Source organism: Acipenser ruthenus, chromosome 5 (assembly GCF_902713425.1).
Source record: "Acipenser ruthenus chromosome 5, fAciRut3.2 maternal haplotype, whole genome shotgun sequence".
NCBI lineage: Eukaryota > Metazoa > Chordata > Actinopteri > Acipenseriformes > Acipenseridae > Acipenser > Acipenser ruthenus.
The window spans coordinates 11,006,460-11,030,664 of record NC_081193.1 but is presented as its reverse complement, the minus strand read 5'-3'; the positions used below and the strand labels follow the sequence as shown (position 1 = coordinate 11,030,664).

Below are 24,205 nucleotides of genomic sequence, written 5' to 3'. Positions count from 1 at the left end.
TAGTTACAGACATTGATATACTGAGCAGGTTACATCTCACGGTTCCTACCCAAAAGAGGTGTAACCTAGTAATTCTTACAAACAGCAAAGCCGACCCCCCTCCGATAGGAGGTCGTTCTTATAATTACATTGTGTTTTTTAAAGCAGAAGTAAAAATGTACATGTCGGTTTTCAACAGATACACTTGTGGTTTTACAGTAGAAATGAGGAAACCGTCATTGAAGCAGTAACATGGAAACAAAGACGGGACTCGAGGTTAAACCAGTTAATCTTGGTCTTGTTAAATCAGCTTGCTTATCTGGGCACGTGTGGGTGTAAAGTGTGTACGTGCAGAGTTGCATGGTTCACAGGTTTAGACTGCGTTGAGCAGTAGTTCGAAAAGCCTTACATTAAACACAGCAAAATCACACAATGTTCAGATACAAACTTTCAATGATTTCTCACTTCTTTACCATTTAAAGGGGAACATAAAATGATTCCAATTTATAGAAAAACCTTACAGGCCTGTGAAATAGCAAGCAAGTTTGAAAAAAATATATATATTAAAATGCTTACGTGTGGTGTGTTAAATGAACTTTGAGTTTCATAAAAATTGCTTGGTATTTGGATGGGAAAGTTGTTTGAGATGCAAAATGATACAAAAACAGTTGCAGCAGTGGCGATTCATGGCCCATAAAAAAAAAAAATAACTAAAAGCTAAACCGTGCTCAAAGCCAATGCATCAATTTTGAACCACTTTTATGTTAAGCTAGCTTTCTAACATTACCAGATCTTTCATCACAAACAGTTATACGCCAGATTGTCAGAAATGAGAGAGTTGCAAACACTTTACAGGCAAGGGTCTCTTTTATCGACAACTGCACCTGCACTAACCTGAGCGATTGAGATGGAAGTATCGTCACACTCTCGTGCTGTTAACAACATTCTGAACTACAGAAGAGTCTGGTTCTGTTTCTGTTGATTGATGTCTCTGGCGTTGGTGGTTTAGCATTTTTGCTGTAGAAAAACTCCAAACATAGCTGTCTTTTTGCCATTTTAACAGGGCTGCATCAAATTCACTCAGTTTTTAGAACATATTTTCGCTGACTGAAAAAGTGAAAGTCTCACACAAGAACAAATATAACGATGAAGGGTCTTAGACACTCTGGTTATGTTATTAAGGTTTGAAAGTTTGAAATAAACTGTGCACTTACATATTTTCTACCAACTTACGAAAAACATAAAAATATATATTTTTATTTTTAAATAATAAACCCTGGCAGCAGTGGCACAGCCAAGATTTTTTTTTTCAGGAGGGGATGGAAATGGTAACTTTTTTTAAGGTGAGTAATCACAGTGGTGCAGTTGGCAACCTGATTCCTTATTCATACATTGATGTTTTATTTTCGAAAAATAAAGAACAATGTTGTGCAAAATAGTTAAAAAAGGACTTGAACTTTTAACATGCGCATCAGATTTCAATTTCACATTATAATAAATACAAATAACTATATATATATATAATTTCATTCGTACTTATGGTTGTTCATTTATGTTAACCAAGAATTTGTGTTCAAAGCAAAGCACACCATTTTATTTAATATCACAAATCCTGACTAATTTAAATACCGTTTGACTGGCGCAGGACTGCCGGTGGTAGCTGCTAGTTTGTTGTCTTCAGACGGTTCATCAACAGTTTTCTGCCGTTTAGACAAATTACGGCGACCAAAACAAATATTAGCGATTTAAAATTATTTTTTCCTTTCCCCTACCACTGTCAGGCCATGCTTCACGTCTTTCACTCAGTGTAACGTCACGTTGCCCGTCCTTTTTGACTGTAAGGTGTAAAAGCTGTATGCACTGTTTATATGATAGATAGAGTAACTCTAAGAACAGACTCAGTGGTAGTTCACACTGAGTGATCCTCTCCCTGCATTAGTTAATTGTGATCAATCAAAAAAAGTCACCACTCTTCTGGAGGTTCGGGGGAGGAGGGAGTCATGCACACAGTTGCATTAACTACATTGTACAAACAGCTGATCCAAAATAAAAATAAAATAAATGTGGGTTGCTTGACAGCAAATCCAACCACTCATTTTTATGGTATCACACTGCACTGACATTCACTAGCCTATCAGGCTTTGTTGAGCTGATGTACTCGCTGTAGCCTAAACAAATAATCAGAATGAAAACTAATAGGTAACTGAACTCAGAAATTTAAACAGTCTCGCCGTTTCTCAGCAAGCATCCAGGGCGCTGCTGAGAGAGAAATGGCAAAACTGTTTTCATTCTGATTATTTCTTTGGTTATTCAATTATCAGCTCCCAGTCAGTTTCCGTCTGCAACAAAACAAAAGACGTCTCCGGCTCAGTGATATTTTCTACATAAGGGGCTTTACTCGTGTAGCTGTGTTCCCATTTAAACTGCCCAAACTCCTCTCCGTGATCAGAACGGTGCCACACATTATCCAAGCGCTGCGTGCACCACAGGTGATCATAGTAGAGTTGTTTAGCAGTCCTACAGCTACGCCCTTTCACCAAGATGCTTCCATCCTACCATGGAGTCGGCCCATCCCTATAAAGATGTACCACCAACTTTACTTAGCGCCCTCCCAGGTGGAGAGGTAGATTTACAATGCAGATTCATTCTCTCTCATTCACAATATTGTACAATTAACTGGAACTCTTCAATTTTCCCATCTGATTGTATATTGATTTATGTACTGTAAATGTATTGTACACTCTGCGTTTTTATTTTCTGTAACACGTACTAGTTGTAGAGAAAAAAACACAAAAAAGTAATTGTATTTGTGATAATGGCCCTGCTGTGACATATTCTGTGGTAATAATGGAACTCCCTTGTTCAAATAATGGCTCTGGGGGTCTATTATTACCGTGTAATGCCACAGCAAGTCCATTATCCCTTAAAATAATATACTCATGTCTGTACCCACTTCACAGTGCTCAGAAACTGCCTAGACTCAAACAATTAGGTACACTGAAACTAGGATTTAACTAATAAGATGATATTCTTTAGGATGAATCATATGTAAGTGTAGTATATTTGAAGTCATATGTAAGTGTAGTATATTTAATTAAAGGAACCAAAACAGTTTAGTGTTACCAGCCATTCCATCTGGTAAATAACTCATTTTAAAAGTTGCTCTTTGCTGAATTCTTATTCAGGTATGCAGTTTTACAGCTTGGGCAGTCCTGTAAGTTTGAAACGTGAAGCCATGTTATCACTAGAGTGCTCTGAGCCTTGGGTATAACGCTATATAATACAGGGTGGGGTTGGGTTTTTAGCAAACACATGCCATTGGGCCAGAAGATGACAAGATTGAATCCTGCAGAGAAATTACCTGGAGTACCAGACCAATACCAAGCTAGACCAAGGGTCTGGAGCTTGTGAAGAGTCTGTCCTAGAAGTAAATGATGATACCTGAGATGCATTGTATTTTAAAAAGGAAATTGAAATAACCAGCACATCTTTATTTATTTTTTTCATCACTTTTATTTTTGATTGAACTTCATCTAAAAGTAGAATTGTACCTTACTGTTAAAGGTCATACCACAGAGACTTAAAGAAATATGTAATCAAGGGCATGTGGCGCTACCATCATATTCCTTTTTGTCTCTGTGTGTGTTGAGACAAATTGCTTTCCCTTGCTTTCAGACAAAGAGCACTCGACAATTTGTTTCAGTAGGCAGCAAAGTAAGTTCAGGAATAGTGTATGAGTGCTATATATTTTTTTTTTTTAAAGAAGCTGGTGAATTAATGATTGCATTTCACACGATTGCTTATCTCTGACTGCTACTCTGACCATATTTTAATCAGTAGACCTTGCTAATCTCAACTCTGGTAGTCTGAATTGACCTACAGTATAATCTGAACCTTGCAATCATAATGAAGTGCATGCACATATCAACTGTAGACACTGAATTTTCATTCAGGTCAATTTAAATATTACACCAACAGAGGCCTGCACATGCATATTACTGCCACTTTTTTAATAAGGGAAGGGAAGTTAGTGACCTGAATAATATTGATACTAGTATTTTTCCGAATGATTGGGAAACTCTTTTCAGATTAGATTGTAGTAAATGATCTAAACCTGGTCAGAATTCAAATTCATTTTCCCTTCTCTACTGCAGGCTAACCCAAAGGATCTTATAAAGCTGGTCACAAAATATGTCACTGAAAATGCAAGTGCTGATTGGCCTGAAGAACTTGAGAAACTTATTCAGCAGCTTTACCTTTACAATGAGCGACTCACAGACTTCACCCAGGCACAGGTTCTGCAGGGTCTGGGCAGAGGAGTCAATGTGCAGAGGTTTTCAGCAGACAGCCAGTATAAGAGAGAGACGATACTGGGCTTGGCAGAGTAAGTACTTCCCCTATGTGAGACCTGTAGTAAAAAGAAAAAAAAAAAAACGGTAACATATCCTGTCCTTTATTATGTTCATGCATTTTAATGTTTTTTTTTTCTGTCTTACGGAGGACTACAAATGTAAACTTTGAAAAACATGTCAATTTGAACCTCTGTATTTATTTTTCATCCAAATAAATGAACTTTATCAAGTAAATGTATATTGGGCATGTGCACAACTGAACTCTTTCAGCACTAAGCCCTCTACTTCAATGCTGGTCACAAAAATCTGTCAAATGCATCAGAGAAAAACATAGTGTTAACATTGAGCAACAGTGCTTTCATACTGGATGTGTGGAACCTGCTCTGTGAGGAATCAGAAGAAATATGCTGCCAATTTCTTATACGCTAAATTAATTATTTATGGCTATATACAGAAAACAGCAAGAAATAAACAAAAATGGTCTTAAAAAAATGAATTACTGTATCACACATAGCCCTTAACTTGTTCAGTGTCGAGATTTATTTCTCTCTCAGACAACCAAGAAATGAAAATGGAGAGGTTTCTTTAAAAATTCAGTAATTCACACGTGTCTGGTGGGGTACTCTTTGTAAAGCCTAGCCTCCGTGGTAGCATATCAAAGGAAAATGTTCTTCTGTTCTAAAGCAGCTGTTTCTTTACTGAGGGCTACATGATTTAACAGTGTTATGGTGTGTTTTATGACTCTTAACTGTGAATATTTTATATCCAGGACCCTAGAAGAGAATGTGTACAAGATCTCAATATCTCTAGCTCAGCGGTACAATATTCCACTTTGGGAAGTACACATGACACATTTGGAATTCCTATTCACCGACAGTGGGTAAGCATCCTTTGAGAATTAAAAAAATAAACAGTAATGCATTAAAAAACAGATGTGTCAATGAATCCCTAGGGGGGGGGGGGTGGGAAGATTTGTTTCTTAAGAGAAATGGCATTATCACTATTGTATTACAACATTTTTAAGTTGTTTATTTATTTACCTCTGTTTGTTCAAAATAATCATCGTAGTCATTTTAGAACAGGTGTCAATAATTAGTGTAATCTTTTCCGTTATTGAGTTAAAACCGAACAGGCTGACCTTAATAGAAAACAATGGGACAACAGTGTCCGGTGTTGTATAATAAGGCTTAATGGGTGAGTCGATTAGGACAACCATAGCCTTATGCACAATTTAACTCTGTATGGTGGTGTGGGAGGGTGCGGGTATTCACTGACACGGGAGACAGAAATGGTAGTTGACAACACCACACAGGTGCTCAGTTTTATTATTTTCTTTTTGTACTCTGGTGAGGTGTACTGATTTCGTTGAGCCCGTAGAGGGCGCTTGTGGTCCGTGGTCTGGCTACCAGCTATGGTATCCAGAACCAACGGGGAATACCACGGCAGGGTACTCAGCTGCAGTCCCGCACTCGCAGGTGCTCACAAATTATAAAAACGAAAAAGGCAAAAAGAAACAGGGAAAATAAAACACAGTAAGGAAAAACTACAAAATAAATGTGCTGCACTTCGCAGCGTGAATCTCCCCAGTCGCCGCTACCCGTACGACCCGGGACTCCGTCCTACACTCTGCTGTCTCACTGAACAACAATACTGGGGCTGCCCAACGATCCCCCACTTTTCCCTTTCTTTCTTTAAAATTATTTTCTTTGATTTTTCTTTCTGGGCGTTTGTTATCCTCCCGTCTGTTGGTAGGCAAAGCGAGACCGCCTTGCTCGCTGTTCCAGTTTAAAGGGGCAGATCTGAGGAAACAACAGAGTGTTACTTTATAGGTTAGCAATCCCATTAAAGTCCGCCTCCCAGCCACTCAGAGAGGGGAAAAGCACACACACCCTCTTCCCCACCTCTCCGTGTCACCGCCATGACTGGCAGGCAGACCCAACGGGACTGCCGCCCCCTTCCTGCAGCATCGCGCATGCGTCAGACGGCCAGTCCAGGTCTCTCCCTGTTACATATCCTCTCCCTCAGAATTCGAAATCCTACACCCCCATGCCTTCCCGAGAGAAAAAATCAGCATTTAGATGGAGCTTACCTGCTCGGTGGACAACCCTGAAGGCATAGGGCTGCAGGGCCAAGTACCACCGTGTGATTCTGGCATTGTTATTTTTCATCCGGTGAAGCCATGCCAAGGGAGCATGATCTGTCACCAGGGTGAAGTGTCGCCCCAGGAGGTAGTACCGGAGTGACTCGACTGCCCATTTTACCGCGAGACACTCCTTCTCGATGGTACTATAGTTCTTTTCACGGGGAAGGAGCTTCCTGCTGATATACAGGACCGGGTGCTCGCTTCCCCGCACCTCCTGAGACAACACTGCCCCGAGACCTGTCTCTGACGCATCCGTCTGCAGGGTGAACCGCTTGCTGAAATCAGGACTGCATAGCACTGGCTTGCTACACAGCCTTCGCTTCAGAGCGAGAAAGGCCCTCTGGCACGGCTCCGTCCACTGAACCGTATTTGGGGCAGCCTTCCGGGTGAGGTCTGTCAAGGGCGTAGCGAGCGTGGCGAAGTTCGGAATGAACTTCCTATAATAGCCCGCTAGTCCCAAGAAAGAGCGCACCTGGGTTTTGGTCGTAGGGACCGGCCAGTCAGCCAAGGCTTTCACCTTAGCAATCAGCGGTCTGATCTGGCCGCCCCCTACTCGATACCCCAAATACTCCGACTCACTCTTCCCAATGGCACATTTCTTTGGGTTAGCAGTGAGCCCAGCCTCCCGCAAGGATTGCAATACCGCCGCTACCTTACACAGATGACTCGGCCAATCCTCACTGTGGATAACCACGTCATCTATGTAAGCAGCGGCATACTGCTGATGGGGCCGCAAAATGCGATCCATCATCCGCTGGAAAGTGGCTGGTGCTCCGTGCAACCCAAAGGGCATGGTCCTAAATTGGTATAACCCGAAGGGAGTCGAAAACGCCGTCCTCTCTCTGGATTCCGGGGTCAGGGGTATCTGCCAGTACCCCTTCGTTAAATCCAGTGTCGTCATAAAATGAGCCGTGCCTAGACGCTCCAGCAATTCATCTACCCGGGGCATAGGATAAGCGTCAAACCTCGATTTTCCATTAACTCGCCTAAAGTCAATACAAAATCGTGTGGACCCGTCCGGCTTATCCACTAAAACAATCGGACTGTTCCAGTCACTTTGGGACTCCTCTATTACCCCCAGTCTGAGCATTTCGTCAATTTCCGTTTTTATTACCTGTCTTTTGCGCTCAGGTATGCGGTACGGCCTCTGGCGAACTAGCGCCCCCGGCTCAGTCTCAATGTGATGGTGGGCTACTCGAGTCCGCCCCGGGACGGGAGAAAACACATCAGGAAATTCCGTCACAAGGGCCCGAGCCTGACATTTCTGTGTTGGTGTCAGATTTTCTGCAATCTGTACCGACCCTGTTTTCGCCACCACAGAAAGATCAGGTCCCAGGTCTGTGACGTCATCTGCCTGCGCCACTACCAATGCCTCCGGTTGCAGCCAGGGCTTCAAGAGGTTTATATGATAAATGTGTTTCTCTCTCCGTCGCTCCGGCTGGCAGATCTCATAGTCCACCTTCCCAACCCGGCGTGTAACCTCAAAGGGTCCTTGCCACTTAGCCAGAAGTTTAGACTCAGAACTGGGTAATAATAGAAGTACTTTATCCCCCGGCTGAAATGTGCGCAACCGGGCTCCTCGGTTGTATTGCGTCTCCTGTCTGTGCTGAGCCTGCTGCAAATTGTCATGCGCCCATTTTCCCACAGACTCAAGACGTTTGCGCAGGTCCAACACATACCGGACTGTATTAGTCGAATTGTCCTGCTGTTCCTCCCACATCTCTCGGACCAGATCGAGCACACCCCGGGGTCTTCGCCCATACAGCAGCTCGAATGGCGAAAAACCCGTGGAAGCCTGGGGTACCTCTCTGATCGCAAAGAGAAGGGGAGGAATCAGCTGGTCCCAGTAACGCACATCACTATTAATAAATCTGCGCAACATGTTCTTAAGGGTTTTATTAAAGCGCTCCACAAGACCATCGGTCTGAGGATGAAACACCGAGGTCCTAATGGTCTTAATCCCCAAAAGTTTACATGTTCCGCGGATTAGTCGGGACATAAAGTTGGTGCCTTGGTCGGTTATTATTTCTTTGGGAATCCCCACTCGGGAAAAGACCTTCACAAGCTCGTTGGCAACAGATTTGGCTGAGGCAGAGCGAAGGGGAATGGCCTCGGGATAACGCGTGGCGTAATCCAGAATGACCAATAGGTGTGTGTATCCTGCCGCACTCTTCTCCAGCGGCCCAACCAAATCCATTCCAATACGCTCAAACGGAGCTTCCACTAGGGGCAACGGCACCAGTGGGGCTCGTGGGACGGCTCTAGGACTAGCCTTCTGACACTCCCCACAACGTTCGCAAAAACGTCTGACGTCACCATCCAGCCCCATCCAGTAGAACCGTGACACAAGCCTTGCTTTAGTCTTATCCCTACCCAAATGACCAGACAAAGGAATAGCGTGAGCCAGCCGCAGTAAATCCTCCTTAAAGGGATGAGGAATCAGCAACTGGTGACGCACTTCCCCGGTCTGGGGCAATTTGTCAACACGGTACAGGAGGTCTCGAGCGATTTCAAAGTGAGGGTATGTGGCGGCGCGCCTGGGCTCGACCACCCGACCATTAACCACCGCTGCTTGGTCAAAGAGCCTGCCCAGCACGTCGTCACGCCCTTGCTCGAGTCGGAAGTCACGGGAACGAGCTAAAAAATCAGCTCCCATGGCTTCCAGCTCGGGATCAGGTCGGTCCTGAGCGGAGGCAGCCGAACCAGACCCCTGCGCTGGCTCCGCGGTCTCCCCCCCAGACTCTTCCCCAATCGCCCCCACCTGAAACTTCTCAAACCCCTTCCACTGCCAGCCCTCATTCTTAGCAGCCCGGCGCTCCCGTTTAGTTTTACGGGGTTTAAATTTATGACAAAACCACTCCGGGTCGCGAAAGGGAAAGATCTCTCCAATTACTTCCTCTTTCTTAGCCAATAGGGAGGACGGGGCCGTCAGGGCAGCCAACCAACTTTTGAACTGCCCACAGTCCCGTCCCAGAACTACCGGGACCGGCAATCGAGGACACAACCCCACCTGCACCTGTGTCATCTGCTGGCCAATTTTCATCGTTATGCTAACCTTAGGATAAGAGCGTACATCCCCATGAATACATTTAATATGCACCCGACCCAATATTTGTTTATGCCCCGGTGAGATTAGGCTATCCTGTATTAGGGACTGACCACACCCTGAATCCAGGAGCGCCTGGGTTTGTGTACCATCCACGGTTACAGGAATAACAAAACCCGTCTGCTGGAGTGACTGAGGTAATTGAACATGCTTACCTGGTCGGCTGAGGTCACATTCCATCACGGGGCAGTCCCGCGCGATGTGGCCCACCTCCCTGCACGTCCAACACCTTGGTGGGCTGGTTTCTCGTCCCGGCGCTTCAACAAGGGGTGGAAACACTGGAGCCATCAAAGGGGCTCGACGGTAAGGTGGCCGCGCGAGACCCCGGTCCGACACCGCGGCAGCCCGTGGGTAACCCCACCCTGCCCCAGTTCCCGGGCCGGGAGCTCCCGCTGACACCCCCCGTCCAAATACCTGTCTACCCCTTCCCCCCAGTCCCTTCGCCTTCTCCGGGGCCAGTGGAGGGGGTGATACAGCAATTGTACTCCTTCCAGGCAGTCTTGCTGGCGTTGGCTCTGCTGCCTGGTACTGTTCCGCCAACTCGACCGCCCGATCTAGAGTGGCAGGTGCCTGCCGTTGCACCCACAGCCGAGGTGCCGGTGCCAAGCACTCCAGGAAGCGCTCCACCACGATCACCTCCACTATCCTGGCTTTGGTGCTCGCGTCGGGGTTCAGCCAGCCCATGGCGTAATCCTTTAAACGATGCGCGATCGTTCTGGGATGCTCCTCTGCTGAGAACCGTTCCTCCTGGAACTTTCGCCGGTACCCCTCTGGGGTAGCCCCCACGCGGTTAAGGATGGCCGCTTTCAGCGCGGGGTAGTCCATCATCCTCTCAGGGGATAGCGTTCTCGCTGCTGCCTGTGCCTCTCCCGTCAGCTGGGGCAAGAGGTAGCTGGCCCATTGTGCCTGAGCCCACCCGGCCGAGGTCGCCATGGCCTCAAACACCTCCAGGTAGGCTTCGGGTTCATCCTCGGCTGTCATCTTTGTGGGTCTCTGTAACCTGGGGTCAGGACCTGCCGGTCGAGCAGCCCCCTGCACCGCAGCAGTTAGGGTCTGGCGCAGGAGGTCCATCATGGCCGCAAATTGGACGGCATCCATTTCTTCTCCGTTGGTGGGTGCACTGCTTTGTTTGGGCAGTGCCAGCGAATCCCACTTCTGACACTACGTGTGGGAGGGTGCGGGTATTCACTGACACGGGAGACAGAAATGGTAGTTGACAACACCACACAGGTGCTCAGTTTTATTATTTTCTTTTTGTACTCTGGTGAGGTGTACTGATTTCGTTGAGCCCGTAGAGGGCGCTTGTGGTCCGTGGTCTGGCTACCAGCTATGGTATCCAGAACCAACGGGGAATACCACGGCAGGGTACTCAGCTGCAGTCCCGCACTCGCAGGTGCTCACAAATTATAAAAACGAAAAAGGCAAAAAGAAACAGGGAAAATAAAACACAGTAAGGAAAAACTACAAAATAAATGTGCTGCACTTCGCAGCGTGAATCTCCCCAGTCGCCGCTACCCGTACGACCCGGGACTCCGTCCTACACTCTGCTGTCTCACTGAACAACAATACTGGGGCTGCCCAACGATCCCCCACTTTTCCCTTTCTTTCTTTAAAATTATTTTCTTTGATTTTTCTTTCCGGGCGTTTGTTATCCTCCCGTCTGTTGGTAGGCAAAGCGAGACCGCCTTGCTCGCTGTTCCAGTTTAAAGGGGCAGATCTGAGGAAACAACAGAGTGTTACTTTATAGGTTAGCAATCCCATTAAAGTCCGCCTCCCAGCCACTCAGAGAGGGGAAAAGCACACACACCCTCTTCCCCACCTCTCCGTGTCACCGCCATGACTGGCAGGCAGACCCAACGGGACTGCCGCCCCCTTCCTGCAGCATCGCGCATGCGTCAGACGGCCAGTCCAGGTCTCTCCCTGTTACAGGTGGATTAACAGGATATATGGCAGGCGGAATGAGGCGACTAGCTTGCAGGAATGAATACCTGTTGATATTCAGTGGGCTGCAGCTGTGAGGCTACATCCAAATTGGGTAGAAATCAGGGTCAAATTTAAAGTGAAATGATTCAGCTGTGGCTGCAGTGTATCACTAATATAAATTAAGATTTGTTTTTCTTTGCTGGCCATTTTCCAGCAATTATTTTTCAATTTTACAGGTAGTGGTTTTATGTTGTGCAATAGAAATGCACCATAGATAGTTGCATAATTAATAATTCATTTTTGTCACTGGTCTATGAGTGGTTGCAATGTTTGTGATTCAGCTGCACCATAGGGTAACCATTTATATTTGCACAGGGATCTCTGTAACGTGGTGCTCAGCACACATGTAGCAAGAGCAGCTGCTGGGCTCAGCAGCACTGCGCAGGACCAAGATGCTTGATTCGGTTGTGGTTGCTTGCAATCTCAGCCACAGTAACTTGATGCCGGCAATCTAGATGGAGTCTGACGGCACGTCCCCTGCGGTTCAGTTCTCCCTGTCGGCAGAGCTTCTACCACTGACCAAGAGGGCCACTGCAAGTGCCATGGCCTTCAGCAGGGGAAACAAGGAAGTCGGTTTTTGACGATGAGCCTACCACCTCTCCTGTATCCCCCCCAGTTCACCCGGATTTTCTTTTATAAATCCAGTCTTTCTGGGGTCATCCGGCAACAGCTCCTGCTGTTTCTGGCCCATTTTCTGCCAGTCGAGGCTTTTATTGCAGCCTTGGTCCAGGCTCCTAATTTAGCGCTCCTATCCAAGGACGGTGCCTGCCCTAACAAGCAGATCCAGGTCTCTGAGGTGATCCTCAAGAGAGCCTATTCAGCCAGTACATTCGCCGCACGGATAGGGAACTACAACAGCATACTCGTAGCCTACCAGTCGCATTTGCTGTGGTCCCTTTCTGAGAACCACAGGCCCTAACCATAACAGCTGGATGAGCTGCGCCTGGTTAACAAAAACCTGCTCCGTGTGTCCAAGCTCAACAGACAGGCTGTAGGTAGAAACCTGACTACGCTGGTAGCTGTACATAGGCAGCTTTGGCTATCCCAGGCACTTGTGCCTGATGTGGACAAAGCACCGCTTTTGGATGCCCCAATCACTCCAGTGCATACTTTTGGTTCCACGGTGGATGAGGTGCTGCAGCGCTCTCATTGCATGGGGGAATCCACTAAGGAGCTGGTTTGCCGACTTCACAAGCGACCACCTCCAGTACATAAACCAACGGCAAACTGGCGCCCTAGTACCCAGCAGCCTCAAAGACCGGCACAGCCGGCTGCGCCTGCTGCCAGAGGTGATGTTCGGAACCAGCCCATGGCTGTTCACCGCGGAGGCTTTTTAATAGGTTCCACCACCCTGCGCAGGCGGTCTTTACAAAATTGATTCAAAACAAAAAAAGCCTTGTTTATAAGCTCATAAGTTATTTAAAGAATGCTTTTTAACATCACTTTCAAAACCAAATCCCTTGATCTTAAACAGACGCTAATGAACATTCTAGCATTGATAAATGAGCTGAGCAGGCTTAAATGCTCATTAATGCCTTCTAAAATAGATCTTCAAGGTGACCCCTACCAGAAGAAATACACCCACTGTTTAAGTTAGGAACCCATATCTGTACAGTATATGAAACTTGTCACTTAATAACCAATTATTAAGCTGAACTTAATACATTTGCGATTAACTGGTTTATTGTAGCCTACTTGCTTGTATCAGCTAATATTTAATATATTATTTTCTTGATAATGATATAGCATTAAATAAACAAAAAGTTAAAAATACAAAGAATTATTGTATTAGCTATATGACCACAAGAGTGAGCCAAAACCTCGCTCAGGTTCTATAAACTGTAGTACTTCCTGCCAGGCGGACGTATTATACTAAATATGACTCTCCTAAATATATAAGTAATATAAAAATAGATTGACAACTAAGGAAATGCCAAACGAATAAGTATTCATAATAGTAAATGTGCAATTCTTAACCAAAAACACTGCTCAAACCGATGGGTAGTATACAATATCTTTGAGATTTGTCCCCTTCTTATATTGATATATTTAGTCACACACATAAAACAGATTTGAAAGGTGATAAAACAAATGCAAGCTGTACCAGTATTGCTTTATATCGTTGCAACAGTAAACACTTTAGCTCTACAGTTCATTTTAATAATCACTTTTGTTTTATTATTATTATTATTATTATTATTATTATTTAGTCATTTAGCAGACACTTTTATCCAAAGCGACTTACAGAGTACTAGGGGGGTGAACTATGCATCAGCAGCTGCTGCAGAGTCACTTACAACAGGACCTCGGTTTTACGTCTCATCCCAAGGATGTTAAACAATCCACATAAACCAAGAACGAATTGTTAGATTGAAAATAATCATTCCTTTTGTTTGCTGGTAAATAGCTTTACATTATTTATTTATTTGTTGTTGTTTATTTTGTGTTTGTTATGCACAAAATATATTAATTGGAACTTGGATATTGACAAAAAAATAATTTATTTTCATGAAAATGAAGTATCTTCCTTTGTTCTGTCTAGACAAGGCTTGAAGATGCTGGACCTTTTGATATACCTTTTCACCTTGTTAAAAAAAAAAAAAAAAAAAAAAAAAAAATTAAATGAGACATCCTATACTGTCAAACAGAATCACACAATCATTAAGCAAAACACTAACAAAAAGTAAATATCTTATGCTTCTGCAGGGGACTGTACTGTACATTGTAGCACTCGTATTCACTGCTTATTATGACTGCTTCTGTACACCACAGATTACAAGAGGTTCAGTCCGTCCCTATACTGTATGTCCAAGGTAATTCAGATTACTGCACATGCATATTCCACATGAGGAGAGACTGACACACACTTAAACAATTGTACATTTTGAAAGTGCGGAGGGAGGAATGAGCATATAGTGGAAAGTTGTTTTAACACCTGCAGTTATTATTGATTATCTCCATTGATAGGATCTGATGTGGATGCTGCCCTTTTCTTATTGCAGTTTTTCTTTCTCTTTTTTGTGTAGTCTTCCTTCCATTTTTGACGTTCAGATTTCAGTTTCTTTTTATTTGGAGTTTCCAGATGTTTGGCAGGTTTCATTTTTGATGGTTTAAAATCGTACAATTATAATAGGTGTTCAGGCGTTATGATAATAATAGACATTATGATAGTGAGGCTCGACAAAACGCTTGTCAAAGGAAAAGAGGGGAAAAGTTTCACTGCACTGCACGCATACAGTTTAGTTTAGTGAAAACAAAACATTTCTAGTCCTAAAGGCTGCTGGAGTAGGATAGCTGACACAGAAATAGTACATTTACAGTTGCCCTGGTGCTGACGCCGGCCCTGGCTATTATTTTGCTATTTGCTTAGTTGCCATGATGTGATAGATGTTTATAAGCTAAGCACTTTAACTGACAAGTTCCCAGAACACATCTTAAACACTTAAACAGAATTATTAGTAAAACATACCTCTCTCTCTTTTGCTTTTTGTAACACAACAGCTATTATCATTAATTTTGAATTTCAACAAATGCAAATCATCGTGATAACTTGGGAGAGAGAGGCTGTTGCTGTGATGTTTTTGTAGGCAGAACAATTTTAAAATATAGTACTTAGTCATTACAGCTTTTGGCAAGAAAAAAGAGAATGTTTCATTCAACAATGTTATATTGTCAAGCTAGTCACTGCACTTTCGATGTCCTGAAGCATTAACACTTTCCTTATAAGTCTTTTAACTTCTCACAGAAACTGCCATTTGGGGGCCCCCTGGCAACCCCCAACCCCCAACCCCCCCCGCCCCACAAAATGACGACCCTGGACAAAATATGAATCAATAAATACATATGTATTACTTGTTATGACGCATGTGCATCAACATATGACATTAACTGAATAAGTAAAAATAAAACAATAGGCAAGTGTATGTTAATAAACTATAATAATAAAGTAACAGACAAACTAATGTTAATAAAACTAAAGGAAAACAACACTGTCAAAAAGCTTAAATAGCAGTGTACTATGAAATCAGCTGGCTGGTGTGCTCCGGGCTATCACAATGGCAGAGGCAAAAATAATGGACCTTACTTAGGATTAACTTAATGTTAATAAACTAACTGTCAAACTAAATTAATACAGAACCCCAAACACACGTTACAAAATGCAGTAGCAATATACAAGACATGCACATTATTTAACAGAATGGTGAAGCAACTCACCAGAAAGGGAAATACCAAATTGCTCGGCGACTTGTGTCTGATTCAGGTTTTTTTCAAGAGCTCAAACAATTTACAACTTTGCGTAGCAAGAGAAACAGCGGCGCATTTTGTCATTTTTTTCCATGCCATTTTGTAGTGCTGAGGTGCACTCAGAAATCGGAATGCAAATCAATTCAATGATATGACAGCGGTTCTAGAAAGATTTCATAAGCCAATCAGCGTCCCTCAAGACACTCTCACAATGACAAGTCGCTTTTTTACAAAACAATACTGTATCAGTTGTGAACGAATCGCTATCGGTGCCAACAAGGTGTTCTTTTAAGCAAAGTTCCTGTTCCTTTAGCCATAGCATTTACAATGGGAAAAATCAGTTTCACCACAAGGGTGTTCCCTTAGGCGAAGTGTTAGGAGGTGTTCCTATACACAGACTACTGTAATATGAAATAAAGCACAGATAAATTAAAAATATATTTTCCTCCAAATATGAAGATATTTATATAATTTTGTAAATCATTTTACTGGTCTTTTTGATGTATAAGCATTGCCTGATGTTAATTTCACAAGGACCTTCTATTTAAAATGTCAAAAACAACTGAATGGATTACCTTCAAACTGTAAAAGATTATTGCCCTACATCTAAAGTGTGCTTCCCTGCCAACAGGAAAGACAGTCATCCCAGGAAGAATGTTATTAAACTGTACTATTTCTAATTTATTTATAACAGGACTCAGTAAAACATTTGCTAGGATCAAAATTCAAGGGACACTGAGAGCTTTGAATATTTATCACATAACAGAAAACTGTTTATCTTAGCTGAAACGACATTCAATTATGCAAAAGTGCAGATGTAGTCAAATTTGAAGTTATAAAGTAAGAGGTGACATAAATTATGTATTATTTATTTATTATTATTATTTATTTCTTAGCAGGCGCCCTTATCCAGGGCGACTTACAATTGTTACAAGATATCACATTATTTTTATATACAATTACCCATTTATACAGTTGGGTTTTTACTTTAGCAATCTAGGTAAAGTACCTTGCTCAAGGGTACAGCAGCAGTGTCTCCCACTGGGGATTGAACCCACGACCCTCCGGTCAGGAGTCCAGCGCCCTAACCACCACTCCACACTGATGCCTATGTAAATAGAGCCAAGCAAAACAAAACAGTGCCATAAAATCCTTATATACAACGTCTGATTTGCTGAAGCAGAGTATTAAACTCATATTATATACAGTGGCTGCCATAAAATCCTTATATACAACGTCTGATTTGCTGAAGCAGAGTATTAAACTCATATTATATACAGTGGCTGCCATGTCACTGTTATTCAAAACCTTTTTTATTACATTTGATCAGCATACCAGTCTAGCATGCAAAATAACCCTTTCATTTAACAATAGATAAAACTAGAACAGGCCCACCAAAAGAAAGACCTTGATGTGGTAATAGACTCATCACTGTCACCACTCAGTGTGGCGAAGCAATCAAAAAGGCAAAAAACAGAATGCCTGGGCGTATGGATGTTATTTTGAGGTTGTACAATGCACTGGTGAGATTGCACTTGTGTACTGTGTTCAATTCTAGTGAGAACATTACCAAAAGCACATGGGGAGTGTCCAATGAAAAGCAACCACCAACCCTAATCAGTATTTTAAGTGCAGCACAGAAACCAGGACGGACCAGAGGACACAGTTGGAAATGTTTTAGCTTTAATGGATAGACTGGACAGAGGGTAGGAGACACTTCTTTACACATAGAGTGGTCAGGTTATGAAATGGGTTGCCTAGTCATGTTGTTGATGTTGAATTACTAGTGTCCTTTAAGACCCAACTTGACAAGGTTTTGAGATCAGTCAACTACTAAGAAGTGGACGAGCATAGATGGGCTGAATCATATAACACTTTCTTATGTTTGTATGTTCTAATCTAATAGCTGTGCAGTGCCATTGTATGCAATTAGAATATAGAATCTTGATTTGGGTAAATATGTGTCGGTTTAAAGTATATATATTTTTTTTGTTTTGTTTTTCTTAGGCTTTCCACAAAGGAAATAGAAGACAGAACACAGGCTCTTGGTCTCTTTGAGACATTGAAAAGTAATCCAGAAGCTTTTCATGAGCATATGACCAAGTATGTGTACTCCAGCATTGAAGGAACTGACCTCCCACGTTTACTTTACTACTTCTCCCTGCTTGAAAACTGTGGCTGCTTGGATTTTGTGACAAGCCCCATTAAGCCGGATACACATATAAGGCTGCTCAAAAAACTGAAGGCTGTTGCAACTGGTAGGTTCAAATTTGGAAAATAACTGCAGTACATTGCCTGTATGAAGGTTTCCCAAACTGCCAACCCGCGACCCAACTGAGGAGATCTGCCATCACCAAGACTATGCGCCATATACTGAGAAAACTAAGCATACAGTGATTTGTGGGTATAAAGATATTTCTTAAAAATGTGAAGTTATTTCTAAAAGAAAAAAAGAAACATACTGTATTGATTGGTCAATAGTGATGCATCCATATCAACAAGTTTCACTATGTTATGCCAGTAGCTACATTTACACAGCTGTATTTAGAAACCATCGTTCTACCACTTTGGGAGAAAAAAAAATGACGAAGGCGTCCCAGAGAACATACAAAACACTTCAAATAAGTGAATCTCTATTAACAAAAAAAATGCTTACAACACATCTCCATGATAACAGAAAGTGCTTATCTGCTTGACTGCTGTTGGAAAACTGATGCGGACTTAACCTTATACCACTGCCTTAGTATTAACACAGTAAAGTTACATTACCTATAAAAATGCATATCTTTGTGTACATTGTGTGAAATAGGCTCACAAATTGAAAGTGTAACAGCCTCATTCCTTCAGATCAGGTTTTCCCTGTGAGCTGTTACAGTGTCGGTGCTATTTCTGGGTTTAGCATTTCTGTTCAATGAGCATCAGTGCCTTGTGTACTAAACTTAATTTGATTCAAAGGTTTGGTTTTGCTCCAGAAGGTTTACAAACAAATGTCGAAAACCCACAGGAATATAAACGATTGACAGTTCTTAACTAATGTTTTGAAGGATTCTTTTTTTACAGTATATATGTAAGTCTCCAATGTATTATATATACTGTGTGTCTGCTACTTTCAATAAAGAAATGTCTACACTGGTAACTATTTATGCAATAACACCATTTATTCTGCCTGATGTAACATAAAAACTGACATCAATTTCAACTCATATTCAAGACATAATTGTTGTAGACAAATGAAAATGTATAAACCTAACTAAACATCTTCAGGGAATGTCTTTCTTTTATATCAAGCTCTGCATCTTTTTATCAACGTCCTGTCATTCTGTCATTGGATTTTAAGGAATGTATTCGCACTTTTAGCATTGGATGTAAAAAGTAATATTTATCAAGATATCTTTCAACACTTGTATATTTTAAGCTTCTTAATCAGAACTATCATGTGTACTACTGATTATACGGATTACTTGAAAGACACAGCCAACATAATCAGGCATGTTTTATTATTACATTTATGTTTGTGTGTTTCAGGGCTGAACTACAGGAGACTCACAGATGAAGACTCTGGTCCTCTGGAGGCTCTGGCACCTGTTCTGACCAGCCAGAATGTCTTATCCATTTCCAAGCTGGCCTCCAAGATCCCCAGGAAAGATGGATGCATGCTGTCATCAAGCAGTGTGCACGCTGCCTGGCTTCGCAAACTGTTTTGGAAAGGAGACCCTCAGGTCCTTAAAAAGCAGCCCCAGTCTGCTCTGGAATATCTGCATGCGTATGATACCTGTGCCAAGTACTTTGAAAGGCTGTTTCCTTCCGACATCATCTTTTTTATAGATGGCATCACCTTCTCCCCCGAAGCAGCCAGTTTGGTATGTATACTCCTTGTTGCATGATTCTACTGCATTTTGTTTTCCATTATATTTCCTTTTAACAAATGCTATTTATATTTAAATGTTCTGTACTATTACTCAGGCCTGGCACTCATCCTGGACTACTTTGACTGGGTTCTGTTTAAAGGTTGCCCACATGAGTCAAATATGAGACCCTCAAAACAAGCAAAGGTTCTAGTTTTTGGTTTATTGCTTAGGTACCATAAGTGCATGGACAGGTATGCATGCAATTTCACAGTAATAGTGGATAGTTAAAGTATGGAATCTCATCTATCTGTTCCCTCAGCAAACAGGTCTTACATTTCATTTTGTCCAGATAGCCTTTTTCTTCTGAGATTTATATGAAACCTTTTACTGAAGAACACAGCATCCTTAGATTTAAAACCCAAGATCAATACTCAATGTAAAATGCAGAAGTCACCAACTTGATCTAGCGTTCCCTTCATATCCCAGCTGGAAAATCTACTTCTTTAGAACCATTTGACTGTTACTGGAATCAATGCCTCCAGCATGCAACCCCAAATCAGCTTCTCAGGTTGTAATGAAAATGCACTTTAAGAATCGGGCTTAACGGAGGATGGGAGACACCTCTGTCTATAAAAGCAATTGATTACTTGGATACAATGTCAGTCACAGTCAGGGGGCAGGTTATAAACTCTAAAGTGACGTACAGAAAATCAGTGCAGATGGAGTTATTTTATCATGTTGAACAGAAAATACAGTGCTTTTTTTTATAATAGACCATTTTTTGCTTGTTTCCAACCACTGACCAGAATGAAAGTATACTGAGCATCAAAAGAAACCTATCACTTATATTTGAGCATCAAAAGAAACTTATCACTTATATTTGGATAAAATTCACTAGATGTGATCGAAAAATGACAAACACTGTTTTAGAGCAGGTGCAGTGACTTTTTATTGTGCTGATTTAACAATTGACATCACGAAGCTGCTGCAAAATGATCTGTCGATCTTGGGCAGGTGTTGTGACTCTTGGTCTCCCAGTTCGTGTCCTGTCATTGACAGAGTGTGTCTGGTTATACCGTCTCGCCAGGTTTGAAATTGCTGGCTGTGAGCACCCAAGACGGTGAGCCACAATACGCTGCCCTAGTCCAGCCTCCAACATGTCGATTGCACGAAGGCACTGCTCTCTTGACAGGCGTGGCATATTGTTTTTTTTTTTTTTGTTGTTTCTGTGATGTTCTTTATTGCTTTTATTCAAGCTTGCAATTCAACAGCTGAAATCACTCCATATCCAGTGTCCAATCAACTGTCTCACTAATTAAGTGATTAAGTGCATATGCTTCAGTCATAGTCACTCAAGCGTGTCATGGTCAAGGATGAATGATCGAGTGATTAAAAAGAAACCAAAAACATTTTGTCAATGTCCATCATTTATATACCTTATTTTTTTTTCAAAAATAAATGTGTTATAATAGTGATAAGTTTCTTTTGATGCTCGGTATATTTTATAAGAATGGCTCTACTCTTTAGTATATGTCACGCACTCTGTGCATGTAATACAAATACACCTCTTGCATATGTCCCTATCACAAACAACATATTATACCAATACAAGTATACTATAACCTCTATACTGCGCTCTTCATGTAGAAGGTGTGCAGTATTCTTTTTTTTAGCATTTAATTACAGTACACGTTTGTTTTAAGTGCATGAAGTCTGATTCAGCAGCAAAGGACCCCTAATTTAAATGCTGTGTGTTAGAGGTACTGTTCTGAAGACCCTATTATGCAGACCCAAGATTGGTGAATGGCTGTTTTCATGAGACTTTTATGACAAATTAATGACAAGGCAATGTTGGTCTGGTTCAGGCTGAATGCAAGTATATTTAAAGGGTAATTAAGATAAGAGGTCAGATTCCAAGGGACTCTGTGGGTTATAGGTTATATTTTTCTTAATTATTTCTTGAACAGAGCATGTAATTGAATTTCATATTTCAGTGCACATGGACCTAACAGAGCATCAACGTTTAAGATCCAATCCAATGAAGAGGGTGCTTTTCTCTAAGTTGTGTCCACCTAGATCTCTTCACAGTCAAGGGGTTGGTCTTCAGTTTACAGTTTTATGAATCGTGGGAGTTCAAAACAGCCCAAATCTCTCTGTGCACATTGTAAACATTCATTCTTTTTTGTGTTAGTAATGGATGTATTCTTTGGTATTGTCACCATATGGTAACACCTCATGGAGAGCTATTGAGCACATCTCAACAATTGGTATACTGTAAAACTTCCAATAATTGCCGGGTCTCAAATAATCTCCAATAGGTGCAAGGGCTACTGCAATGTATTATAAATAAACGCCAGGTCTCTTAAATGTTGCAGTTTATGAATAATAATATAATGCGCGTCATACTGGATGTTCCCGCCAATACAAAATACAGCTTTACAGTGAGCTTACCAATTCATGGAATACTGTTAAATTAATATTAAAATACACTAAAAAGGCAACACAGGCTTTCAGCATGCTCAAAAAAGCTTCAAAACTGGGTTTAAAATGTAATAATGACATTAAAAAAAAACTTTATGCATTACATGTACCTTAAATAGTTTTCTTATTATTCATCCTGAGGGTCACTTTCATCGCTGTCACTTATTAACAGTTCATTGCGCTCAAGGTCCTCCTCAACTTCAATGTCAGTCAAGGTCCTCCTCAACTTCAATGTCGGTGACAGTTCCCTGTGCCGCCTTGCGCTCTACAGTAGCGCTATCCAGATGTGCACGGTTCCCCTTCTTTAAAACAATGAATCTGTGGTCGTCTTCACTTCCGTCCAGAGCAGTGGTGTCCACAAACCTCGAGTGACCTTTTCACATGCTCTCCAGTAGGCGCCGGGGCTACTGGCAAATATTGTAAATAAACGCCAGGGCGTTTTAAAATAAGTTTAACAGTATTGCAAGTTTTAATATAAAAGATATAACATGATTCTGCCAGCTTCATTGTTTGTTTGGTGTCTCTATTATGTCGTTCTATGTAGCTGACTGTTGAAGTCAGGCTGGAGATTACTAAGAGAGCCCTGAAATCAGTCAAACAGATAAGTGAGAAAATGAGGAAGAAGAATTCTGAAGACAACAGCCACCTTCCTGAGAATTCCCCTGCCAGCTTTGAAGAAGCTCTGAATCATCTCCAACAGTCACTTGCTCATCTAGAAACACTCAATCACGACTTCATTCTCTCCCTGAAGAACAGTGACCAGGTAATGACAGACGATGTTCATTTTTCATCAGTCACTGTCTATTCTGTCAGGGTATGGGTAATAGACTACTTAAACTTTTGGTATATGGCAGACCAGTAAAAACATTCTCACAGGTAGAACCTTCCTGGCCTGGTTCGAATGTGACATTGTAATGTGAACTACCTACTGAAAAACTGCACAATTTTGATGTCATCCATGCAAGTTTTATAGAAGAAAGTGTTGTCAAATCTTTTGTTTTTTGTCCCCAAATCCAATGAGGGCACTTAAATTAGGTCAATTATGGCTTGAGAAAATCTGCTGAAATATATAGGATTTAGGTCTTGCTCATGATAAATGTTTACATTTCCTGGAATGTCATAAAAGCCAATATCCTGACCTTAAGCGACAAAGTACAAAGCATGTCACCCAAATTCTGGGATAAGTGTTACTATTTAAAACAGAGCGGAAACAAGTGCAGTGTGGTAGAATATGAGAGAGGAAATCAGTAATTTAATTTGTCATTTGTGTGCAGGAGCTGTTACAGAAGTACAGCAATCTGTACGATTTGTCCAGGTCTGAAGAGAAGAGTGTTCGTGAGCTGGCAGTAACAATGTCTATAGATGGGCAGCCTCTTGACCATATCCAGCAGCTGCTAGAGGTGTCTTCAGGGCCTCTGCAAATTTCCCCCAAGTCTGTGGTGCAGGATGCTGTTAACAGAATTGTTTCTACACTGGGGTAGGTTTCAGACTGTTGGAATGTTTTCTAAAAAACCTGATAATATTTTTCTTTTCCCAAATAGTTCAGGATGTTATATACATTTGATTAAATTAGCTAGGTAACAAACAAAGCACATATCAACATACAATTATACTTGTATCATGACTAAATTGGGCATCCCTGTATACTGCTTCCTGTGGTAACGCGAACCGAGTAGACTCATACCCAGGTACCGAGGTCACCAACCTGCTCCGTTTTCAACCCGGTATTGTACCATACCAAACCGGAACCGAGGTTACCGCACCGGTATGGTGCTGCTGTGAACCGTACTGCTACTGGCTAGTGTTTACATCCACAGTCTGGTAGCAAGAAGGCCTTGTTGACAGCCCTGTTGCTGTCTTCAGCAGCTGAGGTAGCAACTGTACATTCTTGCTGTACATTCTTGCTGTACATTCTTGCTGTACATTCTTGCTGTACATTCTTACTGTACATTCTTGCTGTACATTCTTGCTGTACATTCTTGCTGTACATTCTTACTGTACATTCTTGCTGTACATTCTTACTGTACATTCTTGCTGTACATTCTTACTGTACATTCTTGCTGTACAT

At 42.1% G+C, this 24,205-nt stretch overlaps 2 protein-coding genes across 2 annotated transcripts in view; one reads left to right on the top strand and one right to left on the bottom strand.

The window, feature by feature from the left end:
• nbas (NBAS subunit of NRZ tethering complex) overlaps positions 1–24,205 on the top strand; it is a 220,453-nt gene that overhangs the window by 134,649 nt on the left and 61,599 nt on the right. The window contains exons 41-46 of the mRNA XM_034004808.3: positions 4,134–4,363; positions 5,101–5,211; positions 17,816–18,066; positions 19,334–19,668; positions 22,682–22,900; positions 23,412–23,614. Coding sequence (XP_033860699.3) covers positions 4,134–4,363; positions 5,101–5,211; positions 17,816–18,066; positions 19,334–19,668; positions 22,682–22,900; positions 23,412–23,614 — 1,349 coding nt within the window. The remainder of the gene's footprint in view (positions 1–4,133; positions 4,364–5,100; positions 5,212–17,815; positions 18,067–19,333; positions 19,669–22,681; positions 22,901–23,411; positions 23,615–24,205) is intronic.
• LOC131737085 (putative SCAN domain-containing protein SCAND2P) lies at positions 5,540–11,503 on the bottom strand. Its single transcript, XM_059023636.1, has 2 exons — positions 9,736–11,503; positions 5,540–6,130 (listed from the first exon to the last, which is right to left on the bottom strand). Exons 1-2 carry the CDS (start codon positions 10,676–10,678, stop codon positions 6,117–6,119), a joined length of 957 nt encoding a protein of 318 aa, XP_058879619.1. The 5' UTR covers positions 10,679–11,503; the 3' UTR covers positions 5,540–6,116.